This window comes from Cetorhinus maximus, chromosome 12 (assembly GCF_964194155.1).
Source record: "Cetorhinus maximus chromosome 12, sCetMax3.hap1.1, whole genome shotgun sequence".
Lineage (NCBI taxonomy): Eukaryota > Metazoa > Chordata > Chondrichthyes > Lamniformes > Cetorhinidae > Cetorhinus > Cetorhinus maximus.
In genome coordinates, this window is record NC_135890.1 from 53,562,932 (window position 1) to 53,588,966 (window position 26,035).

The following is a 26,035-nucleotide window of genomic DNA, read 5'->3' on the forward strand; positions in this document are numbered from 1 at the left end:
CTGCAGCAGTTCAAGACGGCAGCTCACCATCACCTTCTCAAGGACAACTAGGGATGGGCAATAAACGCTGGCCCAGCCAGCGAAGCCCACATACCATGAAAGGATAAATAAAAAGCAACTGTCTCTCTGCACTGGCAGATCGGGGACCTCTTGAATGCCGACAGAGACTAAAATGCAAACTATAGGATGGTTGGGGTTAATGGGTGGTGCAGAAAAGAAAATAGTACTGCATCTGCAGATCTTCAACCTGCGCCCCCCCCAGGCCTCATGAAGACCTTCTGACATAGGCCAGGTTCCTCTCCAAGAAAAGCCTTGGCCATCTCAGGTACAATGTTAATGGGTATCCCCCTGTTACTCCTGGCCCTTGCACAGTGAAATATTCAGTTCCTGAGTTCAAGAGAATTGCCCAGCACTCATTTTCCCTTATAAAACTAAAATACTGCAGATGTTGGAGATCGGAAGTAAGAACAAATTATGGGGGAAATACTTAGCAGGCTGGGCAGCATCTGTGGAGAGGGAAACAGAGTTAACCTTTCAGGTTGATGACCTTTTATGAGAACAGAAGGAAGACAATAATGTAAGGGTTTTTGAGCCAGTTGAAGGGGGTGGGGCAGGAAGAACAAAAGATATTCACTTTGGGAGTTTAAGCTGTTACCTTAGTTCCTTGACACTTCCCTAATGCTGAAGTAAGATGCTCCTCTGAGCTCCCCACATGCTCTTCAGTCGTCCTCTTTAAGAAACTGTAGCAAACCTATGATCTGTCACTGTCTTAACTGATATCCCGCCCCCCCCAAATAACAAGCGGGATTAGTACTGATGCTGCATCTACCCAATGCTAAAGAGCCCTATCCACCACCAGTCTGATCTGCATGACTCCAGAAAGTCAGCTCTTATGTTTACTGGTGTGAATGATAGCACATCTAGAGTGGCTGTCACTCAAAGACCCTTGCAGATTGTAACAAATATGGCACCCAACAACACAAAGTAGGAATACGCAGCACTCTCATCCGGAACTCGAAATGACCATCTTACCGGAATGCTCGGATTGTTGTAAGCCCCTCAGCAGTTTCGGAGAAGTGGCACAGTAGAGGTAACTGCGTACTGTCATCCAGTTCCTGAAGATCCCTTCACAAATACACATTGGAAGGAAAGGGTTAAGACAGGACAAGGCTTTTCACCTATAATTGCACATTTCAGACTAAGAAGGTTAGACAATCATGTAGCAAAGGCACAGTGGTTTTAATATGGATTACAGTTTTCACATGGATTGAGATAAGCAGACTAACACATGTCAAAAAGGGTTCTTGAGCATGTCGAGGGTAATTTTAGCAACAAAATATATAGAACTAACAAGGGGACATGTCAATGTCGCTTTTGTCATGGCTCAATTGCTAGCACTCTTGCCTCCAACTTAGGAGATAGTGCGTTCAAGGCCATTGGACAAAATGTGCTAGCCTCTCTTCTGTCAGATCAACTTCTGTTCTGCCCTGTTTAAATTAGCTGGTGTTCTGCACCAGGCTGGAGGCTGGGAGTACAGGGGGAGAAGAGGCAATGCAATGAGGAGCAAAGTGAGGATCCAGACCTCAGTGTTCATAGTTACAGGGATATATTTATTTTCATCCATCCACAAAGTGCTAGAATTAAACAGTGAGGCTGGCATAAAGGGAATGCCAGTTAGACAGCCAATTTTATAAAGAAAGAATGCTTCCTCTGCAATCCTAGAAGTAAAAAATAGTAAAAACTGGGAAATAAGAATACTGGTCTGAACTGGTCTTCTATACCTTAAAGTGGAACATCAGTAAAAACTGGGAAATAAGAATACTGGTCCGAACTGGTCTTTCCTTCTGGGATGCAAATGACCCCCATCCCTGTAATTTGGGGTATGCTTCCTGTCTGTTGACCAGGGGACCTGGGGATCTGCTGCCCTAATGGGGAGCCAGGAACATTCAGGCTATTTGATCTAAAATCTTTCTTTGCAATGGATGAATGCCCATTGAAAGCCATCAAAAGGGACATGCTCAATGCAAAAACTGGTTGCATCTCATCTGTGAGAGTCCAACTTAATTATCTCATTACATTATATGAGTTTTAATAAGGAAGGGTTTAGACCTGCTACAGAAAATGCTTCAAGTTCTCATATACTTGATCGTTACTTACTTTGAGGCAACCCGGAAGTACTTCTGTATAAAGTAAAAGGCAACAACAAAGGGCAATAAAGCCATAAAGAAGATTGGCGTGACATACAAGATCACACCTATTGCTGACAGGCAGAGGAAGGTTGATCTGGTTAAGGACTCCAGAGTTGGCGGGATATGCTAAAAGAAAGAAAGACACACTTGCATTTATATAGTTCTGTTCATGACCACCAGGCATCTCAAAGCACTTTCTAGCCACTTAAGTACTTTTGAAATGTAGTCTCTGTTGTAATGTAAGAAATGCAGCAGCCAATTTGTGTACAGCAAGCTCCCACAAACAACAATGTAATAATGACCAGATAATCTGTTCTTTCAATGTTTATTAAGAGCCATGGGAGTAAATTGGAGCCCCTGAGATCTTTTAAGCTCACCTGAGAGAGCAGGGCCTCACTTTAATGTCTTATCCAAATCACAGCACCTCTAACAGTGCAGCACTCCCTCAGTACTGCACTGGAGGGTCAGTCTGGATTTGGTGCTTAGGTCCTGGAGTGAGATGACCCTACAGCCATCTGCCTCAGAGGCCATGTGCAAATCGGCCTCTGCATTTCTTACACTACAACAGCGACTACACATCTCTCTATCTATCCTATCAAATCCTTCATCTCAAATGCCTCAATTTTTTATTATTTGTTCGTGGGATGTGGGTGTCGCTGGTTAGGCCAGCACTTTTATTGTCCTTGTTCAGAGGGTATTTAAAAGTGAACCACATTGCTGTGGGCCAGACCAGGTAAGGACAGCGGATTTTCTTCCCTAGAGGACATTAGTGAACCAGGTGTTTTTTTTTATGACAATCAGCAATGGTTTCATGGTCGCCAGATTTTTATTAAATTTAGATTTCACCATCTTCCATGGTGGGATTCAAAACCGGGTCCCCAGAGCATTACCCTGAGTCTCTGGAATACTAGTCTGTGCCAATAGCACTATGCCACCACCTGATTATAACACTACTCTTTGCAATCTGTCACAATACCAGTGGATAAGATATTTGACATTCATGCCTGATCTATTACATTAACCTCATTTCACAAGTTAACATTTCTAATCATATTTCAAACTATGTCATCTATGATTGACTAGTGGGATCCATCAAATCCCTTACAGCTCTCCTAAAATCACCAGACTTCTTAAGGGATAGAGGGCTGCAGGGTGAATAAATGCCAAATGGTGACTCCAACAATGAATGAGTTAATGGTTGGCTCAATTAAATCCGCTGAATTCTGCTTATATAGGGGAAGCTGCAGTGACAGCAATGTAATTATTTACAATGATCATCACAGATGTCAAAATCTCATGTGGTCTAGAACAGCTGTTTCTGCTCAGACCCGCCAAGAGTTTAGTTTATCAATATTTCTTTTGTTCTTCCTGGCTGCATATCACATATCTTCATATCACATCTCTGGCTACTTCATTTCATGTTCTTCTTACAGTCAGCTGAAGTCTATCAATTGCTATGTGATCTCGCGTGTGGGGGGGAATTTTCCCAGAACTGCACGAAGTGCGGTAGCGGGCGGGTAAAATGGAGTCCTACCCGCCGATGAAAATGGCAGGTTTTCATGCCGTATCTTCCCGAGCCCACCTCATTATTTATGCATTCCCAGGAAACACCCTTTCCATGGCAGGCAGGCTCTCATTCGCCCACTCGCCATCACCCCACTGTTGCACCACGCCGGCTGTCATCTTTAAAAGGCAGCCGCCAGCAAAGTGTTCATCGCCGCCAGCTCACCACCACAAGCAAAGGAAAAAAGACTGCAGACCCTGTTTCATTGACGGGTCCCTCGAGCGACTGCTGGATGCCGTAGAGGCCTGCTGGGATGGGCTCTACCCCCGCTTTGGCCGCAGGGTGGGTAGCAACGTCACCAACCCCGGCTTGGGAGGTGGTGGCAGCGGTGGAGGGCAAGCTGGCTCACAAAAGGCGGGAAAGGTCGCAGGCAGGTGGAGGGATGCCAAATATCAAAGTTCTGACAGAATTCGAAAACAGAGCCATCCAGCTGGCTGGCGAGCATCTGGACCGTTCCTGTGCTGAGGGTGAGGTCGGCGCTGCTCTACCAAGTGAGGATCCAGCAGTGCAACTTCCATCAGGCAACCATGCTGTGAGTGATGTGTCCTCTTTCACAAGCCACTGCCATGCACTAATTGTCTCTCCTTGCTTTCGTAGGTACATCTTCCAAACAGCCGACATAGTCCATGCCCCAGGGCCTCCAGTCAAGCCCCGAAGAAACCTCTGAAGTGGAATCTGAAGGTACCCTCTGATAAAAGCAAAAAACTGCAGATGCTGGAAATCCAAAACAAAAATAAAAATACCTGGAAATACTCAGCAGGTCTGGCAGCATCTGCGGAGAGGAACACAGTTAACGTTTCGAGTCCATATGACTCTTCAACAGAACTAAGTAAAAATAGAAAAGAGGTGAAATCTAAGCTGGTTTAAGGGGGTAGAGTTGGATAGAGGACCAGTGATAGGTGGAGATGGCCAAAAGATGTCATAGACAAAAGGACAAAGAGGTGTTGAAGGTGGTGATATTATCTAAGGAATGTGCTAATTAAGGGTAGAAAGCAGGACAAGCAAGGTACAGATAGCCCTAGTGGGGATGAGGTGGGGTGAAAGGAAGGGATCGAAATAGGCTAAAAGGCAGAGATAAAACAATGGATGGAAATACATTTAAAAATAATGGAAGTAGGTGGGAAAAGAAAAATCTATATAAATTGTTGGAAAAAAAAGGGGGGGATCGGAAAGGGGGTGGGGATGGAGGAGAGAGTTCATGATCTAAAATTGTTGAACTCAATATTCAGTCCGGAAGACTGTAAAGTGCCTAGTTGGAAGATGAGGTACTGTTCCTCCAGTTTGCGTTGAGATTCACTGGAACAATGCAGCAGGCCAAGGACAGACATGTGGGCATGAGAGCAGGGTGGAGTGTTGAAATGGCAAGCGTCAGGGAGGTGTGGGTCATGCTTGTGGACAGACCGAAGGTGTTCTGCAAAGTGATCACCCAGTCTGCGTTTGGTCTCTCCAATGTAGAGGAAACCGCATTGGGAGCAACAAATGCAGTAGACTAAATTGAGGTAAGTGCAAGTGAAATGCTGCTTCACTTGAAAGGAGTGTTTGGGCCCTTGGACAGTGAGGAGAGGGGAAGTAAAGGGGCAGGAGTTGCACCTTCTGCGGTTGCATGGAAAGGTGCCGTGGGAGGGGGTTGAGGTGTAGGGGGTGATGGAGGAGTGGACCAGGGTGTCCCGGAGGGAACGATCCCTGCGGAATGCTGCCAGGGGGGGTGAAGGGAAGATGTGTTTGGTGGTGGCATCATGCTGGAGTTGGCGGAAATGGCGGAGGATGATCCTTTGAATGCGGAGGCTGATGGGGTGTTAAGTGAGGACAAGGGGGACCCTATCATGGTTCTGGGAGGGAGAGGAAGGTGTGAGGGCGGATGCGTGGGAGATGGGCCGGACACGGTTGAGGGCCCTGTCAACCACCGTGGGTGGAAAACCTCGGTTAAGGAAGGAGGAGGACATGTCAGAGGAACTGTTTTTGAAAGTGGCATCATCAGAACAGATGCGACGGAGGCGAAGGAACTGAGAGAATGGGATGGAGTCCTTACAGGAAGCGGGGTGTGAGGAGCTGTAGTCGAGGTAGCTGTGGGAGTCGGTAGCCTTGTAGTGGATATTGGTGGACAGTCTTTCACCAGAAATTGAGACAGAGAGGTCAAGGAAGGGAAGGGAAGTGTCAGAGATGGACCATGTGAAAATGATGGAGGGGTGGAAATTGGAATCAAAATTAATAAATTTTTCCAGGTCCAGACGAGAGCATGAAGCAGCACCGAAGCAATCATCAATGTACCGGAGAAAGAGTTATGGAGGGGGCCGGAGTAGGACTGGAACAAGGAATGTTCCACGTAACCAATAAAGAGATAGGCATAATTGGGGCCCATGTGGGTACCCATAGCCACACCTTATTTGGAGGAAGTGAGAGGAGTTTAAGGAGAAATTGTTCAGTGTGAGAACAAGTTCAGCCAGACGGAGGAGAGTAATGGTGGATAAGGATTGTTCGGGCTTCTGTTCGAGGAAGAAGCGGAGAGCCATCAGACCATCCTGGTGGGGGATGGAGGTGTAGAGGGATTGGACGTCCATGGTGAAGAGGAGGCGGTTGGGGCCAGGGAACTGGAAATTGTTGGTATGATGTAGGGTGTCAGAGAAATCATGGATGTAGGTGGGAAGGGACTGGACAAGGGGAGAGAGAATGGAGTCAAGATAGCAAGAAATGAGTTCCGTGGGGCAGGAACAGGCTGACATGATCGGTCTGCCGGGACAGTCCTGTTTGTGGATTTTGGGTAGGAGGTAGAAGCGGGTCGTCCAAGGTTGGGAGACTATCAAGTTGGAAGCTGTGGAAGGAAGATCTCCAGAGGAGATGAGGTCAGTAACAGTCCTGGAAACAATGGCTTGATGTTCAGTGGTGGGGTCATGGTCCAGGGGGAGGTAGGAGGAAGTGTCTGCGAGTTGACGCTCAGCCTCTGCGAGGTAGAGGTCAGTGCGGCAGACAACAACAGTACCACCCTTGTCAGCGGGTTTGATGACAATGTCAGGGTTGGACCTGAGAGAACAGAGTGCAGCAAGTTCAGAGAGAGACAGGTTAGAGTGGGTGAAAGGAGCAGAGAAATTGAGACGACTAATGTCACGCCGACAGTTCTCAATGAAAAGATCAAGAGAAGGTAAGGATCAAGAGAAGATAAGAATCCAGAGGGAGGGGTCCAGGTGGAGGGAGAATATTGGAGGCGGGTAAAAGGATCCGTTGAACGGGGAGAGGACTCCTGCCCAAAGAAGTGAGCACGGAGACGAAGGCGGCGGAAGAAGAGTTCAGCATCATGCCGAGCCCGAAATTCATTGTGATGAGGCTTAAGGTATGAAACTAAATCCTTTGCTGAGCACTGAACGTTCAGCATCGGAGAGGGGAAGGTCAGGGGGTATGGTGAATACACGGCCGGGGCTGGGATTGGAAGACGGGATGGGGACAGAGGGACAGGCAGGGGTGGAGGGTCCTGGAGGGGTGTTGGTGTCGATGAGTTGTTGGAGCTTGCGTTCCTTTGCACCTAAAAGAAAGAGACAAAGTTTCTTGTTGAGGCGTCGGATGAGACGAAGAATAAAATGAAACTGGGGGCACGCGCAGCTTAGAAATAGGGTGCGGCGGTATTTCTGAAGGTACCCTCCCTGAAGTCCTGTCATAGCACTCACCCACACCCTCCACCAGCACAGAGACACACACCTTGGTGAGACCTAGCTTTAGAGTAGGGATCTCAATCTAGTGAGCACATCACATTTTCTGATCCACAGCAGACGGAGGCAGGGACTTCCCAGGTCCCCGGCACTCGGAGGACTGCTGGTGGCCAGGACATTGCTGAGTCCAAGTCAGACGGTGGGCCTCTGGACTCGGTCATGTCACAGATGCTAGAGCTGCAAAGGCAAGCTTGGGAACATCAGGAAGGGATGTCTGCTGCACTCCTCAGATTGCAAGGCATGATGGAGGAGTTTGTCCATCTTCAGACTGAGGTGATAGCATTGGCATTGCAAAGCACCGAGGTCAACACTGGCAGGATGTTGCCAGTGCTGCACGGGCTTAATTCCATCGCTGATGCCATAGCTGGCCTCCAAAAGTGTGTACGTGAGAGGGGTGTTGGACAGATACCCCTTCCGCTCACGGAGTCAGCCAGGGGCCCTCAGGCACCCTTAGGGAGGAGGATCAGCAGATGCACACCCCGGGGCCATCCACCCAGGTTACTCTGGGAGTGACCAGCCCCTCTGACCCCCCTCTTCCTCTGAACTCCGCAGATCCAGCTCCACACGCCGAGGAGGGTGCCACTGCCACACAGCAGGACCCAGAAAGCAGGCCGGTGCCCTTGAAGTCTACAGAGGACGCCCGCCAAAGTCATCACAGACAGGGTGTAGCAGTCAGCAGGCTGCCTCCACCTCCGCTGTAGATGTCTGGGGAGCACCAAGACGTAGCGACAGGGTTAGGAAAGTTAGGTAAAAGTAGTTGCACAGCCTGGGCACGGATGTTGATCACTTGTATATACTGTTCACTATTGTCAATAAACTCCCAAGAATGTCTCCCTGCCTGTGGCTCCTTGTTCTGATGAGCAGAGTTCTTCAGATGTGAAACCTTTCTGCACAAGGTAAAGGCAGGTGTCTCAGTCCAGGGCCTCTTCCCTGTGCTCTGTGCAGCCTTCAGAACACAGTGATGGTTCAGCCTCACACTCCCTGGAAACATTACTGCTACCTGCATCTCGACGGTGCTGGTCATTGCTGCCAGAATGTAGTGGGCAGGCACCACAGAGTTCCCTCATACTCTCTGTGTGCTCTTAGCATCTTTAAGGTAAGGCTGGCCACCATCACACCAGCAACTGCGACCAGTGATGCTGTGCACCAGCTCCTGAAGGGCTGAGGTGCTGAAGGCGGACATAGCATCAGATGAGTCTAAAGTTTCATGGCTGCGTCCATGAAATGGCCCTGATCATGGAGCGCAAGTGAGCTGCCCTCGGCCAGACAGGAGTCAGACATTCTCAGTGGTCGTGTAAAGTTCTATGGAGTGTCCTCACTGCATGCTATCATCCTCCTCCTGTAATCAAGTGACTATTAGGGCCTCCATTGCATCTCCATGACAGGAGCATCATCACAGTCAAACGTTCACAACTACAATGTGAGGATCTACGGGAGCACCTCACCGCATGTCGTCATCATCCTCCACAAATCTGGCAGCTATGAGGGCCTCCCGAGTGCACCTGCCTCGTCTACCCAGTGCGAGAGCCTCATCTTTATCGTCGTCACCACCAAGGACCCCCTCACCCTCATCCCCGTCGGCATCCTCATTGGAGGAGACATCTAGCTCCTCCATCTCCTCCTCAGCCAAATCCTCTCCCTGTTGCAGCGCCAGGTTGTAAAGGGCACAGCAGACGATGACGATGTGTGACACCCTCTGCGGACTGTATTGCAGGGCTCCACCAGACCGGTCCAGGCACCGGAACCGCATCTTCAGCATCCCAATGGTTTGCTCCACCAAGTTGTGAGCTGCTGCATGAGCCTCATTATAGCGTCGCTCTGCTGCAGTCTGAGGCCGCCGCACAGGTGTCATCAGGCACAGCCTTTGCGGGTAGCCCTGGTACCTGAGGAGCCAACCCTGCAGCTTGTGTGGACCCTGGAAGACTGCAAGAATCTGTGACCGACTGAGGATGTGGACGTCGTGCACACTCCATGGAAACCATGCATACACCTGCAGGATGTGTTTCTGGTGGTTGCATACCAGCTGCACATTCAGTGAGTGGAAGCCCTTGCGGTTGATGAAGTCCACTTTGTGTCACCACGGAGACCTGAGCACCACATGAGTGCAGTCAATCGCACCCTGCACCTGTGGGAATCCCAAGATCAGGGAGAATCCAATAGCCCTTGCATCCTGGCTGTCCCGGTCCCGGGCAAAATGCACGAAGTTGTGTGCCATGGAGAAGATGGCATCCGTGACCTCATGGATGCGTTTGTGGGTGACGGATTGTGAAATCCCACAGAGGTCACCTGTGGAGCCCTGAAAGGAGCCACTGGCATAGAAATTGTCACTTTCACAGCCACTGGCGGTGGATGCCCTCCATGTCCCCTTGGTGCCAAGTCCTGCAGTAAATGGCAGATTTGAGCCACCAGTTACCTAGACATGCGCAGTTGTTGGCGACACTGGTTCTCAGTCATCTGCAGGAATGGCAGGTGGTGTCTATAGACCCTGGGTGTTGCTAGGCGCCAACCAGCCACAGCTCGCTGTTGCTCTTGGGCAGCATGTGCAGGAGCCCCTGCTGCCCCTTTTTTCATGTGGTTGCTGGTCCTGCCTTTGCGTGGCCAGGAGCTTCAGTCGCTCTCGCCTCCTTCTTCTCTGCTCTCTGTGGGCCATCAGGCATACATCTAGGTCACCAGTATCCATGATCCTGATGTGATCCTCCTCACCATGAAAGAGAGAGAGACGTGGTTATCATGGCTGTTCTTAGCACCTTTCCTGCCCCTGTGTGACCACCCTTAACGCTTCCCGGAGAGGGCTGGTCACCCCTCGGATGGCCAGAGATGAGTGCACTGCATGGCTGCCCTGTCAGCCTGCGACATGGGGGACACGGATTCAAACCGGGATGCTGAGATTGCAAGGGGCTGTGAGCACCTCCAGCAGTGACTGCTACATGGCCAGTGTTGGCGAGGAGATTGTACAACATGTGCAGTCCAACTGCTCCGTGGTTCAATAAAGTGGTGGCGGACTCAAAGTCTGTGCTGAGGTGGGGGGGGGGGGGGGGTGTTGGGGGGGCTGGTGGTGGGGGGGGGGGGGTAAGGTGTGGAGCACTTGGTGCTCCTTTGGTGCCTCCATGTTGCTTGCATATGGGCGGGCAGGCTAGGAGCCCAACCCCAATCATATCACCATGGCTGCGCCTGATCTGTCTTAGTTGCTAAGGCATGGTCAGTTTATACAGGTGTCCCTAATGTGTGGCCATTCCCCTCGCTTACCCTGCCCCCCATCGCGATTGCCTGTGCAAGGGATGCAGCGCCACGGCAGCACTTGACACCCCCTCAGCAGTCGCCTCCAGGCCCAGGCATCAGTTTCCCCTCACACCCCCCAACCCAATGCCCGAGGCCTGTAAACAACAGGTGAGCTGTGGAGAACGCTACTGCTCACTCACCTCAGTTCCCCCAAAGTGAAGGCCGCCAAATCCACGTCACATGCGTGCTGTTGTGAAACACATCAGTGTGCTTTCATGCATGTCGTCATGCATACGCACATCTTAAAGGAATTGCAGCTTGTGCACAGATTGCTTGTCCCAAGTAAATTGCGATTTGCTGCACAGCTGACACACTTGCACATCTTAGAGGGAACATTGGTCCCAAGGCAACAGTGGCCCAGATTCTTTTAATGGGCCTGGGAGGGACAGAAGTGCTATTTCCAGACTTACCTTGTCTGGCACTCTTGGCTCCATTGCCTGCAGAGCTGGTTGCAATGTGTCCAGTGCAGGCTGCGATCAGTACCAGACTAAAATTAGGACCTGGAAGCACCTTTGCTTATTAATGCCCATTCTGTGAAACAGACAGCTATCTCAGGGCCATCAACACTACTTTGAGGCTTTTACCAGCTCATTAATATCAAAAGATGTGTGAAAATTGACTCCACTATGTATTCCTTCATCTTCTTTATCGGACTACCTCTATCGAAGGCGGTGATTCACATTACAAAATAACTGGACACTCAAAAACAACAAGCGAAATTTTGACATGTGCAATTTGATTACTGGATTAAGGCCATATTTCTATATGACTCAACCCATTTTTTGTGCTAAACCTTTAACATTGACATTTAAGATCATTTTCATTTAACCTCCAATCTTCACACAGGCAGGTATTAGAAGGCATTAAGTGATCTACTGAAAGATTTCAATCAAGAAATGCTAAATGGTGACATATTTACTCTTTCTCATCTTCACTTCTCAGTACAAATGACAAAACTAGGAGCTGGATAATGTCAAGCAATTACAGGAAATGATTAACAACATGTGGTCAGTTTGTGGTGATCTAAGTTTTCAGTTTGCAAAGTGACATAGAGGAAAATGTAAGTATTTGAGATTGTAATAATATTCTAGATTTATAGTACTAGTGTTTTCATACCAACGGTTTTTATTGCAGCTTGGTTTGGAGATACATTTTCATCTTTTCTTCAAACACTGATTGCAATTTGTTCATCATTAAAATGGATCCTTTAACTGTGATTTAATTTGAAGATGAAAGGACAGGGAGGTGATCTCCTATAAATTGCTATTTCTGGGAGCAGTTCTATTTACTTTAAAGTTCAAAGTAAAGTCCAAATGCTAGTTTCAGACAGCAACCATGCTCATGTTCCACAGTTTCAAGTCTTGAACATTGTGACCCAATAATATCATATGTTTAGATAGCTTGAATATTATTAATGAACAGGCAACATTCAAGGCACAAAATAATTTTAACATATTAATAGTGATTACTGAAGATTTCAGCTGATTTCAACTTTCATCATTCCTATAAGGCTTTATTGAACTGGCCATGGTTCAAATGCATGCTTTATTAAGGGCTTCCCAAATACCACTATAGTCACATTGGAACAGGAGTAGACCACTCAGCCCCTCAAGCCTGTGGTATCATTCAATTAGATCATGTTTGAACTATATCACAACTGTATTTACCCCCCTTGGCCAAGCACCCTTGTTCTGGGCTCCCCCATCAGAGGAAATCTATTTACCCTATCAAATCGTTAATCATCTCAAATACCTTAATTAGATCACCCTTCCATACCCAGTTGACTACAGCTCCCTCCTGTGCAACCTATAACAATACTCACCAGCGGGGAAGATATTTGACATTCATACCTGATCTATTATGTTTGTGTCAGCAGAGAAACGATTGAGAATTTGACCCAGAGGCGTTGAGTCAAAGAACCTGAAGAGTTGGAAAACAAAGGAAAGGCTACATAAGTTACAATATGAAGCTCAAAGTATCAATGAAATGCAGATTCAGATACAGCCTCAAAATGCATGGAATCCTGTCATGGCAACAATAGTTACCCAGTGAAAAATGCAGCATGTTAACACTGAAACTGCCCTGAATGTTAGCTCTGCGACACCAGTTCCTGAAATGTTCGATTAAGGTTTTGGAATCACTCTTACTGCAATGAGACACTCAAATATCATTAAACCGAAATACCAAACTAGATAATTAAGTGATTTATGTACACCTTGGGCGGAATCGTAAGCCCCATTCCCACCCCCCCCACCCCCCCACCCACCAGCGGGTGTTGTGGTGGGTGGGGCAGACAACCCTGTGGGAACATAAAAATCAGTTTCCTGACAGTGGGATTTGACGATGGGAACTTGCGGTCCCGGCCGTAATTGCGGGATAATGACGCTTCACCATTATCGCCACCGGCCGTTGGGAAGACCTTTTGCATCCCCTTGATGGGATTCAAATAAACACCCGACTGGACTTACACACCCCACCCCCGTCCACTCATCCTGCCACCCAGTGTGATATCGTGGAAGTCCGGGACACATTCGGACCGATATGGCGTGGGCTTGTCAGGACTTAGCTGGATGGAGGCCTGGGACAGCTGTCGGATGCTGGAAAAGATGGAGGACTCTGAAACTGGTGGTTTCCTGAGCGCCATGTGGTCCATCGATTAGGTAGGCCATCGCTCGGGCGGACTTTCCAGCAGCATTCGCATTGATCGGGTGGACTCTACGAGAAGCTGCCGCATCGCTCGGGTGAACTCTCCAGCAGCCGAGCCGCAGCATGAGGCCGTGTGGCGCGGCGATGGTCTTCACGCTGTGGGGGCAAGAAGATGGGGTGCAGAGGGAAGAAGAGGTGGGGCAGGTGTGGAGGCCCAGAGGGGGGTGGGGATGTCGAGCAAGTTGGGGAAAGAATGAAAAGCTGTGGGAGTCTGGGATGGGTGAGGTGGGTAATGGAGTGGAAGGCCTGTTGTGGAGTACAGGCAGTGGGGGTGGGGTGGGTGGTTGTGTGCAGCTGTGAATGGGCAGTGGGGGGGGAGGGGTGTGTGGGCAGGTGTGAATGGGCAGTGGGGGGGGGAGGGGTGTGTGTGCAGGTGTGAATGGGCAGTTGGGGGGAGGAGTGTGTGTGCAGGTGTGAATGGGCAGTGGGCGGTGGGGTGTGTGTGCAGCTGTGAAGGGGCAGTGGGGAGGAGGGGTGTGTGGGCAGGTGTGAATGGGCAGTGGGCGGTGGGGTGTGTGTGCAGCTGTGAATGGGCAGTGGAGGGGGAGGGGTGTGTGTGCAGGTGTGAATGGGCAGTGGGCGGTGAGGTGTGTGTGCAGCTGTGAATGGGCAGTGGGGGGGGAGGGGTGTGTGGGCAGTGGGGGGGTGGGGTGTGTGTGCAGGTGTGAATGGGCAGTGGGGAGAGGGGTGTGTGTGCAGGTGTGAATGGGCAGTGGGCGGTGAGGTGTGTGTGCAGCTGTGAATGGGCAGTGGGGGGGGAGGGGTGTGTGGGCAGTGGGGGGGTGGGGTGTGTGTGCAGGTGTGAATGGGCAGTGGGGAGAGGGGTGTGTGTGCAGGTGTGAATGGGCAGTGGGGGGGGGGAGGAGTGTGTGCAGCTATGAATGGGCAGTGGGGGGGGATGGGTGTGTGTGCAGGTGTGAATGGGCAGTGGGGGGAGGGGTGTGTGTGCAGGTGTGAATGGGCAGTGGGGGGAGGGGTGTGTGTGCAGGTGTGAATGGGCAGTGGGGGGAGGGGTGTGTGTGCAGGTGTGAATGGGCAGTGGGGGGAGGGGTGTGTGTGCAGGTGTGAATGGGCAGTGGGGGGGAGGGGTGTGTGTGCAGGTGTGAATGGGCAGTGGGGGGGGAGGGGTGTGTGTGCAGGTGTGAATGGGCAGTGGGGGGAGGGGTGTGTGCAGGTGTGAATGGGCAGTGGGGGGGAGGGGTGTGTGCAGGTATGAATGGGCAGTGGGGGGGAGGGGTGTGTGTGCAGGTGTGAATGGGCAGTGGGAGGGGAGGGGTGTGTGCAGGTGTGAATGGGCAGTGGGGGGAGGGGTGTGTGCAGGTGTGAATGGGCAGTTGGGGGGAGAGGTGTGTGCAGGTGTGAATGGGCAGTGGGGGGAGGGGTGTGTGCAGGTGTGAATGGGCAGTGGTGGGGGGGAGGAGTGTGTGCAGGTGTGAATGGGCAGTCGGGGGGGAGGGGTGTGTGCAGGTGTGAATGGGCAGTGGGGGGGGGAGGGGTGTGTGCAGGTGTGAATGGGCAGTGGGGGGTGAGGGGTGTGTGCAGGTGTGAATGGGCAGTGGGGGGTGAGGGGTGTGTGCAGGTGTGAATGGGCAGTTGGGGGGAGGGGTGTGTGCAGGTGTGAATGGGCAGTTGGGGGGAGAGGTGTGTGCAGGTGTGAATGGGCAGTGGGGGGGCGGTGAAGGGAATCAGAGGGAAGGGTTTGTGTTGTCCACTGCTGAGTCCTGGGGGGCTGAGTGAATTGGTGATGTGAAGGGATGGTGAGGGTTAAAGGGGACAGTAGGATCCTGTAGGATGGGGAGGGTCAGAGTCTTTCGATGACAGGCAAAGGGGCTCTGAGGGTTATTGGAGGGCAGATGGAAATAAATGTGGATTTTGGGGGTTGGCATGACGAGGGGGGCATTTCTACAGTTACTAGAGTGCGCTCCTTGGGAAGGAAGAGGACGTTAATGTTAACCTGCACTGGCCAAGGGGTGATGGGGGTGGGGGGTGGGTTCTAGGGTGATTGTGGAGAAGTGATAGGTAACACTAGGAGGGTCAATGGTTATGGTCGGGGGGAAGGTGTGGGTAATGGGGGAGGGTGAAAGGTGTTGGACTGCACCTAGAAAGTCAGTCGCACCATGGCCGCTCACAACTATCCAGTGCCTCGTGGTGGAGATGTTGAGATGTTGGATGGGTGTTGGGTCATCAAGTGGGTGGAGCTACTGGTCAGCTCAACTGGACAACTGCAGGGGAACCCCAGCATGTAGTTTTGCCAAAGTAAAGGCTTGGGAATTGAGGAGGATGTGAATGGCAAAGCAACAGCATTGGCGGGAGGCTTCTCGGACATGGCTGGAAGGGCCCTGACAAAGATTGATGCCTCCCTACACACATATGATTCCGGAGGACGTAGATCCAGCCTGGGTTGACCCCTTGAATACAGGGAGTGTGCACAGGCTTAACGACTAGGAAGCGCAATGAAAACACATCAGCCATTCTAAAAGTGCAAGCGACCATATATTTGCAAAAGTGTGTCAACATTGAAGAATGATAGTGCACCCATGCAACCACATGTGACATCAGAACATCTTAATTTTTCTTTGCCTGCCACTGTGTCTAGGTGCTACCCCAACATCCACAGCAGGGGCGGAGACTGCTGACCACTGTGCCCTGTTGTCCTTGGTCACTTTCGCGGATGTCCTGTGTCCTCGAGGCCTGGAGGGCCCTGATTACATTGGATCTCCTGCTGTGGGGCAGCTGCACCCTCTGTAGTCACAGAGGACGAAGCTGACGGGGTCAGAGAAAAGGGGAATCTGAAGGACCGTACACCTGTCCCTCAGAGTCCTGAGTGGAGGTCCCAGGGGCGTCCGCCTGCCACTCATCTTCCCTTTGGGTGCCCGAGGGCTCCTTTCTGACTCCTTGAGAAGAAGGGGCACCTGGATGGAGGTCTTGGTGCCCAGTCCCCCTCTTACATGGCCACTGTGAAACTTTGCCTCTGGATATTGCAATGGAGTGCAGGTCTGCGTGCATCTCCATCAGAAACTGGGTGTTCTGCTGGACCGGGTTCTCTATGGTGTCCACCAGTCTCCTCATGGAGATCTTGATGCACGCACATGTCTGCACCACTTCACCAGAGAGCAGGTGGATGGACTCCTCTGTACCTGGTGCTCCTCTGCCTCTTGCTGCATCTCAAGCATCATGTCTAGGACCACTACCAGAGGCTTGTCATTTGACTCGGGGCTTTGCAAGGGCCTCTTCCCCAGCAGTCCTCTGGGTGCCTGTGGGCTTGGCTGTCCCTGCCTCCTCCTGCTGCGGAAACATGTCCATGCGGTGGCCACCAGAATATGAGACCCTGCCTGAACTAGTTCTCGTACACACCATGGTGTGTGTCTCTGGGCTGGTGGAGGATGCGGATGACTGCTGTGATGGCTCTACAGGTGCAATCTCATCGTCGCCCACATCATCCTTGTTCGTCTGTGGGCGGGAACTGGTGCTGGAATCAGGTTCGGGGTCTGGCCTCACCCTCTTCTCACTGCCACCCTCAATTGTGAGAGGAGAGTGAGAGTGACTGCATGGGCTGCCTCCAACATGGCACCACTCATGACCTTTAGGTTTCTAGGTAGAGACCTTACTGTTCCTTACTGGATGGAGGCCGGAAACCCAACTCGTCATCTCCACATGCCTGGTCCCGATCCTCCACTGCCAGCTCAGCAGCCATCTCTGCGTTAAGCCATGCCCCATCCCGTCCTCTCCCCCTCATGCTTATTGTGCACCAACATGTCCTGCACAAGGAGACAAGATGGTTTGAGAGCACTTGGGATGCAGGTGGCATACACAATTTGCCAGTCAACAGCAGCAACCCACTGATGACTGTATGCCATGCGTAAGATGTACTGCAGCTAGTCCACTAGGGTTCTTTCACAGCACCCTCCAGAGCGGTGAGCTCGTGCAGATAGAAGGATAAGGCACGAGGAGGCATGGCACCAACTGTGCTGGTAGGTGGCCTCTACGCCAGGCCCACCCCCTCCTCACAATGTGAGCCCACTGTGTGGCAGGATCAAGGACCTGCAGTTGCCTCTCTACCTGCAGACTACGTGGGCTGCAGTATGGCTATAAGGCATCAACACATCATGTTCAGAAGCCCTTTATGCATGGGCATCACAGATGGTGGCTTGGCCACTGAAGCCCAAGTTCCAGTTCTCACTCTTTGAGGTAAATTGGAGCAGTAGAGGGTTCACTTACCCTGATGGCGTGGGTGAGGTCATTCATCCTTTTCCTGCACTGCAGGCCTGTTCTCTGGTATGTGCTGTTGGGACTCACCACCCTGGCGACTGCCTCCCATGCAGGGTTGGTGAGTTGGGTGGGCCTTCTGCTTCCATCCCTGGGGTACAGGGTGTCTTTTCCTGTCCTCCACTGCATTCAGCAGCACTTCCAAGGGTGCATCGCTGAATCTTGGTGCCGTTGCTGCCTGGGGTCTCCGAGCTATTTCCTGGATCGTGGATTGGAGTGGGATATAGCTGCAGCTGTCCGGACACCTTTTAAATATGGCGCTCGGATATGATGGCGGGGTGCGAGACTTCCTGCCCGCCCCGCCGCTAACAGTTGTTCGGGAAACCCCTGGCTGCGTAATTAACGAGCCCAGCATCGCGTGATGCAGCGCAATTTCCCACTGGGCTCCGCAGAGGGAAATACTCCTGCTTCCCACCCCGGCAGGGGACTTAGGCCCGGAGTGGAAAATCCTGGCCCTCAAAGCCAGGGAACCATTTTTACCATGGGCGGGAAACTGGTGCAGTGGAAGTCAATGGAAAGGAGAGTTGGTTTGTTTTATAATGGGTTCTGTCCAGGCAGGTGATCCACTGCCTGTTTATCCACGGGGAGGTAGATCTTGATTTTGTGTGATCGTGTAAAATGGGCGATAGCAAGCTGGCAGCCAGTTTTATGTCTCTCCTTGCTTTTATTTCCATTGAAGACTGTGGGAGAGCTGGAAATGAGGCTGCTGACCCACAATCACCCATGTAACGCTATCTAACTTGTGATGAAGATTAAAATTCTCGTCCCCCTGGCCCCCTCCTTGTTTTTGACTTTCGTATCTCTTATTTAAAACGTAACTGAGCTCTGCTAAATCTGGGAACACATTCATGGAGGAACAAATTGGGAAGCATTGTGCCCTTTCTTTGGGTGTAAATTGGGAGCAACGCTGGCCAATGTAACATGGGGAAAGTTAATAGCATGGGCATTAGGCCCTTGCATATAATGAATGAAGGGCAAAGGCCCATTTCAGGGCCTCTCTGGCAAATTTGCTGGGCCTACCCAGCTCAGGATTTTTCAATGGCCACCAAAAAAAAGGTAAATTTTAATTTTTAAGAATGTCTTTTAAAGCATTCACGCTGAGCCAGAAAGAGCAGGGGTTTTCTCCCGACTCCAAAGACCTCCTCGCCCCAATATTGCGAGCTGTAATCTCAAAGGACTAAGCTTCAGGCCACTGTCCGCAAGGCCATTGGCCAAACACTCATCCTTTCCAAACTGTCTGTGGAAACACGATAGGCTTGGGCAGATTGGCCAAATAATGCTAATGAGGATTATGGACTAATTTCGATTCCGCCTTAGGCCTTCAAGTTGCGTGCTAACAACAGGCCGTAACTAATTTCCCTCACCAGCATCCTAGTACCACAATATTTTGCTACTGTTATTTCAGTAATAAAACCTGCAGTGAAGATTAACAAAAACAAATGAATGAGCAATAACAACAAATACTTACATTTGTGTTGCGACTTAAATGTGTAATGTCCTGAGTGCTAGACAGGAACATAATCAGGCAAAAATTTTACACTGAGTCAAAGAAGGACAGGTGGTCAAAAGCTAAGCTTGCCAACCTTAATTGGATGTATTCCTCGATGGGCTGAATGGCCTACTCCTGTACCTATATTCCAAAGCTATAAGGATTTCAAATTTGATAACAGCTTTGCCTTGTGCCAGAAATTAAAGGGACCTTTAATTGAGTTGTCTCTTGAGTATTGCTGAAAAAGAGACATGTTGAAGCTTTTCATCGCACACTCAACAGGGCACTTCGCAAGAATGCCAATATAAGGGGAAAACAATCATTTATAATGTTATGAGGAGAAAATGCTGACTGGGCACTATTAATGCACAGGGCCCTGTTCTTTGTTGAGAGAAAGAGCATGTAAACATCTGTTTCAGCTAAACAAAATAAATGACAGCCATTCACTGATTCACTCTTCAGGGCAATGTCTTGATCAATCAGGGTCAAGCTGCCTGGATTAAATTTCAAACAATGCTTGGCAGTGAACTGTCAGTCACCATCACTGGAGAATTCTCCATGGCAATGCCTCTACCAATCAGAGTCTACTTGCCAACCAATCAGCACTCTTTTTTCATACAGTATAAATTATTGTTTTTCCTTTATATTGGTATTCTTGCCAAGTGTCCTGATGAGTGCAAGACGAAAAGCTTCAACATGTCTCTTTTTTCAGCAATACTCAAGTTCTGTATTACCAAATGACTACTCGAGTTGTCTCTGTTAATTAAGCAGCAATTTAATAGAGATTGTGACTTACAGATTTTGAGGCTGAGGGTGGGTGGTGGACACGTCAATAGAATGTAAATTTAGTTGCAAAGTGGATGGAGAAAAGTTTCCACTGGAGAGATTTTTTTTCTCTCTTTTCATTCATGGGATGTGGGCATTGCTGGCAAAGGCAGCATTTGCTGTCCATCCTTAATTGTCCTTGAACTGAATATCTTTCTAGGCCATTTCAGAGGGCAGTTAAGAGTCAACCACATTTCTGTGGGTCTGGAGTCACATGCAGGCCAGACCAGGAAAGGATGGCAGATTTCCTTCCCTAGAGGGCATTGGTGAATCAGATGAGTTTTTAAGACAATCAATTATAGTTTCATGTCACTATTACTGAGACTAGAGCTATAAAGTTATAAGACTAGCTTTATATTCCGGATTTTTATTAATTGAATTAAAATTCCACCAGGATTTGAACCCCTGTCCCAAAGATTAACAGTCCAGAGACATTACCACTACATCACCATCTTGATGTAAATTCTATTTTCAAATGTTGCATGAAGCACAACAGTTTGTAAAAGTGATGGATTCTTGGATGTCAGTTTAAGTCTCTTAAACTTTGGCCTGGATCCACAGCAGTGAAGGGTTCTTGGATAATTATTCCGTATGTTCTGCCAGACCTGTTCCTGAGTGAAGCAAGAGGTTCCATCGGAAACTTGTCCCTGCTTCTGCGTACAAATTGAACTCACTCTGAATATTCCAATTCACTGGGGCAAATCTTTGCCAGAAGAAAACTGGCAGTCAAGGATCGGCAATCTGCTATATCCCTAGACTTGAATGGATATGAAAATTGGGCAGGGGGTATAAGGGGCAACGGACCTGCTATCACCAGCGTTCTGCCCTAGCAAATCTGAACATTAACCCCTATTATGCTTAAACATGATTGGGGCTGATCTTCCTGACCTTTATGGCCAGTGGATACGCTCACTTCCCTGGGTGCAAAGATAAGGCAAAATAGGAGAAGACCTATTTGACCATCAATGTCCCAAAACAGAGAACAGCAGCAGTCTTGGTCCAAGATGTTTTGAGTTCTCTACTCTTGGTCTGGGGCATTATGGATGAACTGCTCCTGAGTATAGAGCTCTTTATGGAAACTGACCCTGGGGCCAGGATATTTTATATGCACTGCTCCACATCTGGGACAATTGGGGTGCATTGTTCCTGAGCATTGTACAGGTATCATGCTTGAGATGAGATGTTGAGGCTGTGTCTGTCTGATGAATATTGTTGCTGCTGCTTCTAGCTACTCCTGCCAGGAGATCTGCTGTCCTGGTATGCCACACTTGTCTGTCTTGTGCCATTCTCACACATCCACTGTAGCTCATCTGCAGCCAGTCTGTGATGTCCACATTCCATTTACACCTAGGTTGGCCCCTCTTTGTGCTGCCCTCCACTTTGCCCTCTAGAAGAGATCTCTGTATCTTTTCAGCTCTGATCAAATGGCCAAAAGACTGGCATTTTCTTTTCTGGATGTCACTTTTTAGAGTTCGTTCTGCTCTTGCAATTTCAAGCACCTCATCATTTGTCTTATAGTCTGTTTATGGAACATTAAGCATACATCTTAGTATCCACATTTCAAAGGTGAATGTTAAAGATCCCATAAAAGTATCTGAAGAGGAGCAGGGAGTTCTTCAAAAGTAATTCCTCAAATTTCCTAGCTAACATTCCTCACAAAAAATAGAATTACCCGATTATTTTTTACTTTGTTTTTTTGTCTCAAAGGAGTTCCTGCATGTGAAGCAGCTTGAGACATTTCTCAGAGTTGTGATAAGGCATTATGCATTTAGGAGCAAAAGAACTGTTAGATGTGAAAAGTCTAATGTTCATCTAGTTTGCCTTCTGCCTTCCCGGAGTTGGAAGTGCAAATTTTTTTAATTTCAGCCCTTGACGTCATAATGCCCCTATCATTTCCCCACCTGTACAAGTTTCCAAAATTAGCTGCATGGTCATAACATTACAGGACAGATTTGACAGAGTTATTCAAAATCATGAGGGGTCTGGACAGAATAGATGGGGAGAAACTGTTCCCACTCATGAAAGGATCAAGAACAAAAAGGCACGGATTTAAAGTAAAAGCAAAATACTGCGGATGTTGGAGATCTGAAACAAAAACAGAAAATGCTGGAAAAACTCAGCAGGTCTAACAGCATCTGTGGAGGGAAAAACAGAGTTAACGTTTCGAGTCCTTATGACTCTGAAGAAGAGTCATACAGATTTAAAGTAATTGGTAAAAGAAGCAAAAGCGATATGAGAAAGAACTTTTTCACGCAGCGAGTGGTTAAGGTCTGGAATGCACTATCTGAGGGTGTCATGGAGGCAGGTTCAACTGAAGCATTCAAAAGGGGATTAGATTGTTATCTGAAAAGGAATAATGTTCAGGGGTCCTGGAGAAGGTAAGAGAATAGCACTAAGCGAATTGCTCATTTGGAGAGCCAGTGCCAATTCTGTGATTCTGAGGACAGAGGCAAAACCAATCCCCACAGGGAGGAGAGGACAACAGGCCACACCGTAGTGACCACTTTATAACTCTGTCCGATGAAGCATGGTAGAGACAGCCTGAAAAGCTGGAGAAAGCAAAAACGACAAGCAAGTGCGAGTAAAATCAGAGTCCTCAGACTTTTCATAATCAGAAGAACCCAAGGTTGGAAGTAGACAAATTATAACAATGGCACCCAGTCACTCTTCCTTGTTAAAAATTGATGTGGGATGCCAGCAGGGCATAGCAGGAGAAGTCACGCGTTGGGAACTGTTGTAGTATGTGCTTGCATGCCATTGTAAATAAAGGTGCTTGGCAGAGCAAGGGTTAAAGTGGGACTGGAGAATAGCACCGCCCACGGTATGATGTATAAGGTCACATGGTAATAGACTCAGAGAACAGTCTAGAGAGAACACTCTGGAAGCAGACTACCTGCTTGGCAATAGTACCATGCATGACAGTAATCTGGGATCTGTAAATAGTTAAAGGTTAACCCAATAAAGGGTTCATGGTTAAAAATACAAGTCTCAAGATCTCATCATTGAGACATCTAAAGAACCCATATTACAACAGGAACCATGTCTGGAATGATGTTATTGACTTTGATGTTCAGGTGTAGATGAGTGAAAAGATCCTGCTTCATCTAGCAGATAGCTGTTGCTGTAACTTCCTCCAAATTTTATACCCTCCCGGGCTCTCTGCATTCTATAATTCTGACGTCTTGAGTATCCTCAATTTCCTTTCCAGCACCACTTGTGGTCATGTTTTCAACTGGCTAGGCCCTAAACCCTGAAATATCCTTCTTAATCCTCCCTGACTCCCTTTTACTCTCGCTTTTAAGATTGTCCTTAAAATCTTCCTCTTTCACCAAACTTTTAGTCATCTACCCTTATGTCACCCCATGTGACTGTGACTTTTTTTTTGATATCACTCAGGAAGCACTTTAGGATGTATTTTAAAGGTACCATATAAATGTCAGTTATTGTTGTTATAGCTCCATTAGTGAAGATATATGGATGAAAATAAAGATTAGGTTTCAGTTTACCTCACTGGTGCTAAGATGATCTTATTTAGAAGATTACGGTGGAGATTTTTGGCTGCTGTTAGGCCCATCCATTCCACAGTTAGAGATGTGATGAGGCACAGTATAATCCCAACACTGCACAGGATGCTGTACCACATTTTGTAGTAATTTTGATGAACCTAAGGAGCACAGATAGAAAACGTTTGTGGGTTACAGAGTCGGTAAAGGAAGTACCAGCAGAATTGTTTGGACCTTTCAGCAATTTAACCTGATCAATGAGTAAGACAATCTGATCATCCTGTGGGTGAATTAAGTTCTGAAGTTTCAGATCACATCATCAGAATCTAAAACCTCTTGTTTACCAAACAGATTTTAAAGAGTAGGAATGATTGTCAGTGGTGTTATATCAAATATCTGAATGCTCCCTTTTCAAACTCCTTCCTGGGCTATTGATCAAAGTAATATTTCTGCTAAAATACAAAATGCAATTTGTTATAAGTGTAGTACATGTTCATACTGTTGGCACTTTCTGTCCATGGGAATTTAAAAGTGACTTTCTCCGTCACCGAATATTAATCATTTTTTTCTGTTCCTTTATTCTCTCTACAGCTGTTAATCTTCCATTATTAAAGGAAGGAATTTATATACATAGAATAATGGCACAGAAAGTGGCCATCCAGCCTAACTGTTCCATGCTCTGTACAAACTTCCTCCCACCTTTCTTCATCCAATCCTATCTCCATATCCATCTATTCCTTCCTCTCCTCTGCTTAAAAACATCTAGGCTATTCCCCTCAATTACTCCACATGATAGCGAGATCCACATTCTAAGCAGTCTCTGGGTAAAGAACTGTCTCCTCAGTTCCCTCTCCCTCTCTTTTCATGTACCATGCTCTAAGGAGGGCAGTGGTGACCATGGACCTCCATGTTAATCTTACTCTGGAGGCATGGATCAGCTTTGTTGGTGGTACATTCATCCAGTTTGCAAAGCTCTTTCAAAAGATCGTTCTCTGTCTACCTCAATCTCTTTTACCGTTGTTCTTTACCATCAGCATCAGACTTTCTAAATCATGATTTCTTATTACTTGCACAAGATATTCCAACTGTCTCTTCCTGATCTTGGTCAGCAGAGCTCTTTCCATCTCAGATTTTACTAGCATCTCTTCATTGGTAGTGTGACTTGTCCACGATATCTTCATTATTCACTTCAAAAACCACAATTCTGCAGCCTGAACTCTTCTCTGCATTGCTTCACTGATCAACCAACACTCAAAATTGTCAAAATTGGTGTGATGCAGAATTTCAGGATTCTCGGCTTTGTTCAATTCCTCAATTCCTTATTTGATCTATCAGTGACTCTCTCAAATTTATGGCGCCTAATTTTGGATTCTGCCACAAATATACCTCATATAGTAACACAAACATCTGCAAATCATCTGAACATTGCTGTCTAATTATTCTGGATATATAGAAAGGGCCTGGTAAAAGCCCAGTTGCTCCAACTATCCTGTCCATTTGGATTTTGATGCGATCTCCACATTCATCATCAGGCCCCACCGTCCCCAATGCCATAATCCTTTGGGAGAGGCAAGTAGCCAAACAGGAAATCTCATGCAAATCAGGAAAAAAAAAACTGAAAAATTCCCTCCTGATCTGAAGGCCATCAAGCAAGCTCCAAGAGACGGCAGTCACTGAGAAACACCAGTCCCAGTCAATCCATTTACCTTCTACATTACTGTAGTGCTGGTTTACAAGGCTGGCTTTGTGCCACACTGCCAAGCATACAGGTCGCACCTGAGACAACTAATTGGCATATTGCTCACAATTTTCCCGTCAATTCATTTTACCTTTCCGATGCAAATATTGCTGAGCCTTAAAGGGTCAGAATGGATGCATAGGTCACTTAGAGTGACGTGTGCTGTTTGTACTCAATTTTCAGAGGCCAACACACTAGGGCAGAAGTTCTTCTTGGGAAGGCAGCACAACTCGGGCAGTCTTACATTGGCCATTTGCCGTACGCCATGCCCAATATCCAGTTCAGTGGAACTAAATATCAGTCAGGACATATAACAGGCAGCCTGTGTGATATCACCCATGTGCCATGACCTCCCCAAGATGAATTTCTACCCTATTATCATTGTTATGCATCAATTCAGTTGCAGATTTGGATATGTACAGAGAGGACACTGGCGGTGGTGTGGAAATTTGCAGAGGGAATTGCAATTTAAAGAGCTGAGAGCCACTAAAGGCATCAGCATAGAAGGAGGGGTATCTTTCTGGACATAATTCAGAAATGACTTGGAAGGCATTTCGAGGCATTTGCTTGTTTTTTGATTGGCTCTGCCTTTGTGCTGGAGTTGACATGGCCCGAGGTGAGTATGGAGCAGGTGGCACTGTTTGCCATACCAAGAGACCATTCCCAGAGGTCAGCATTGCAGCATGCCAGAAAGGAGATTGAGGTAGGGAGCAGCAGACTGGTACAGTTGCTGGCCATGCCAGCTCTATGGTACATTTGAGCTGCAAATGTCCTTGTA

General features: G+C 48.3%; 1 protein-coding gene across 4 annotated transcripts in view; it reads right to left on the reverse strand.

The window, feature by feature from the left end:
- The window catches only part of LOC144687452 (ATP-binding cassette sub-family C member 9-like), a 216,029-nt gene that overhangs the window by 48,494 nt on the left and 141,500 nt on the right, over window positions 1-26,035 (reverse strand). For all 4 annotated transcript variants that reach the window (XM_078553609.1, XM_078553607.1, XM_078553610.1 and 1 more), the window contains 4 exons: window positions 23,523-23,680; window positions 12,581-12,650; window positions 2,158-2,315; window positions 1,033-1,125 (listed from right to left, as the gene is read on the reverse strand). In XM_078553609.1, the coding sequence (XP_078409735.1) occupies window positions 1,033-1,125; window positions 2,158-2,315; window positions 12,581-12,650; window positions 23,523-23,680 (479 nt within the window). The remainder of the gene's footprint in view (window positions 1-1,032; window positions 1,126-2,157; window positions 2,316-12,580; window positions 12,651-23,522; window positions 23,681-26,035) is intronic.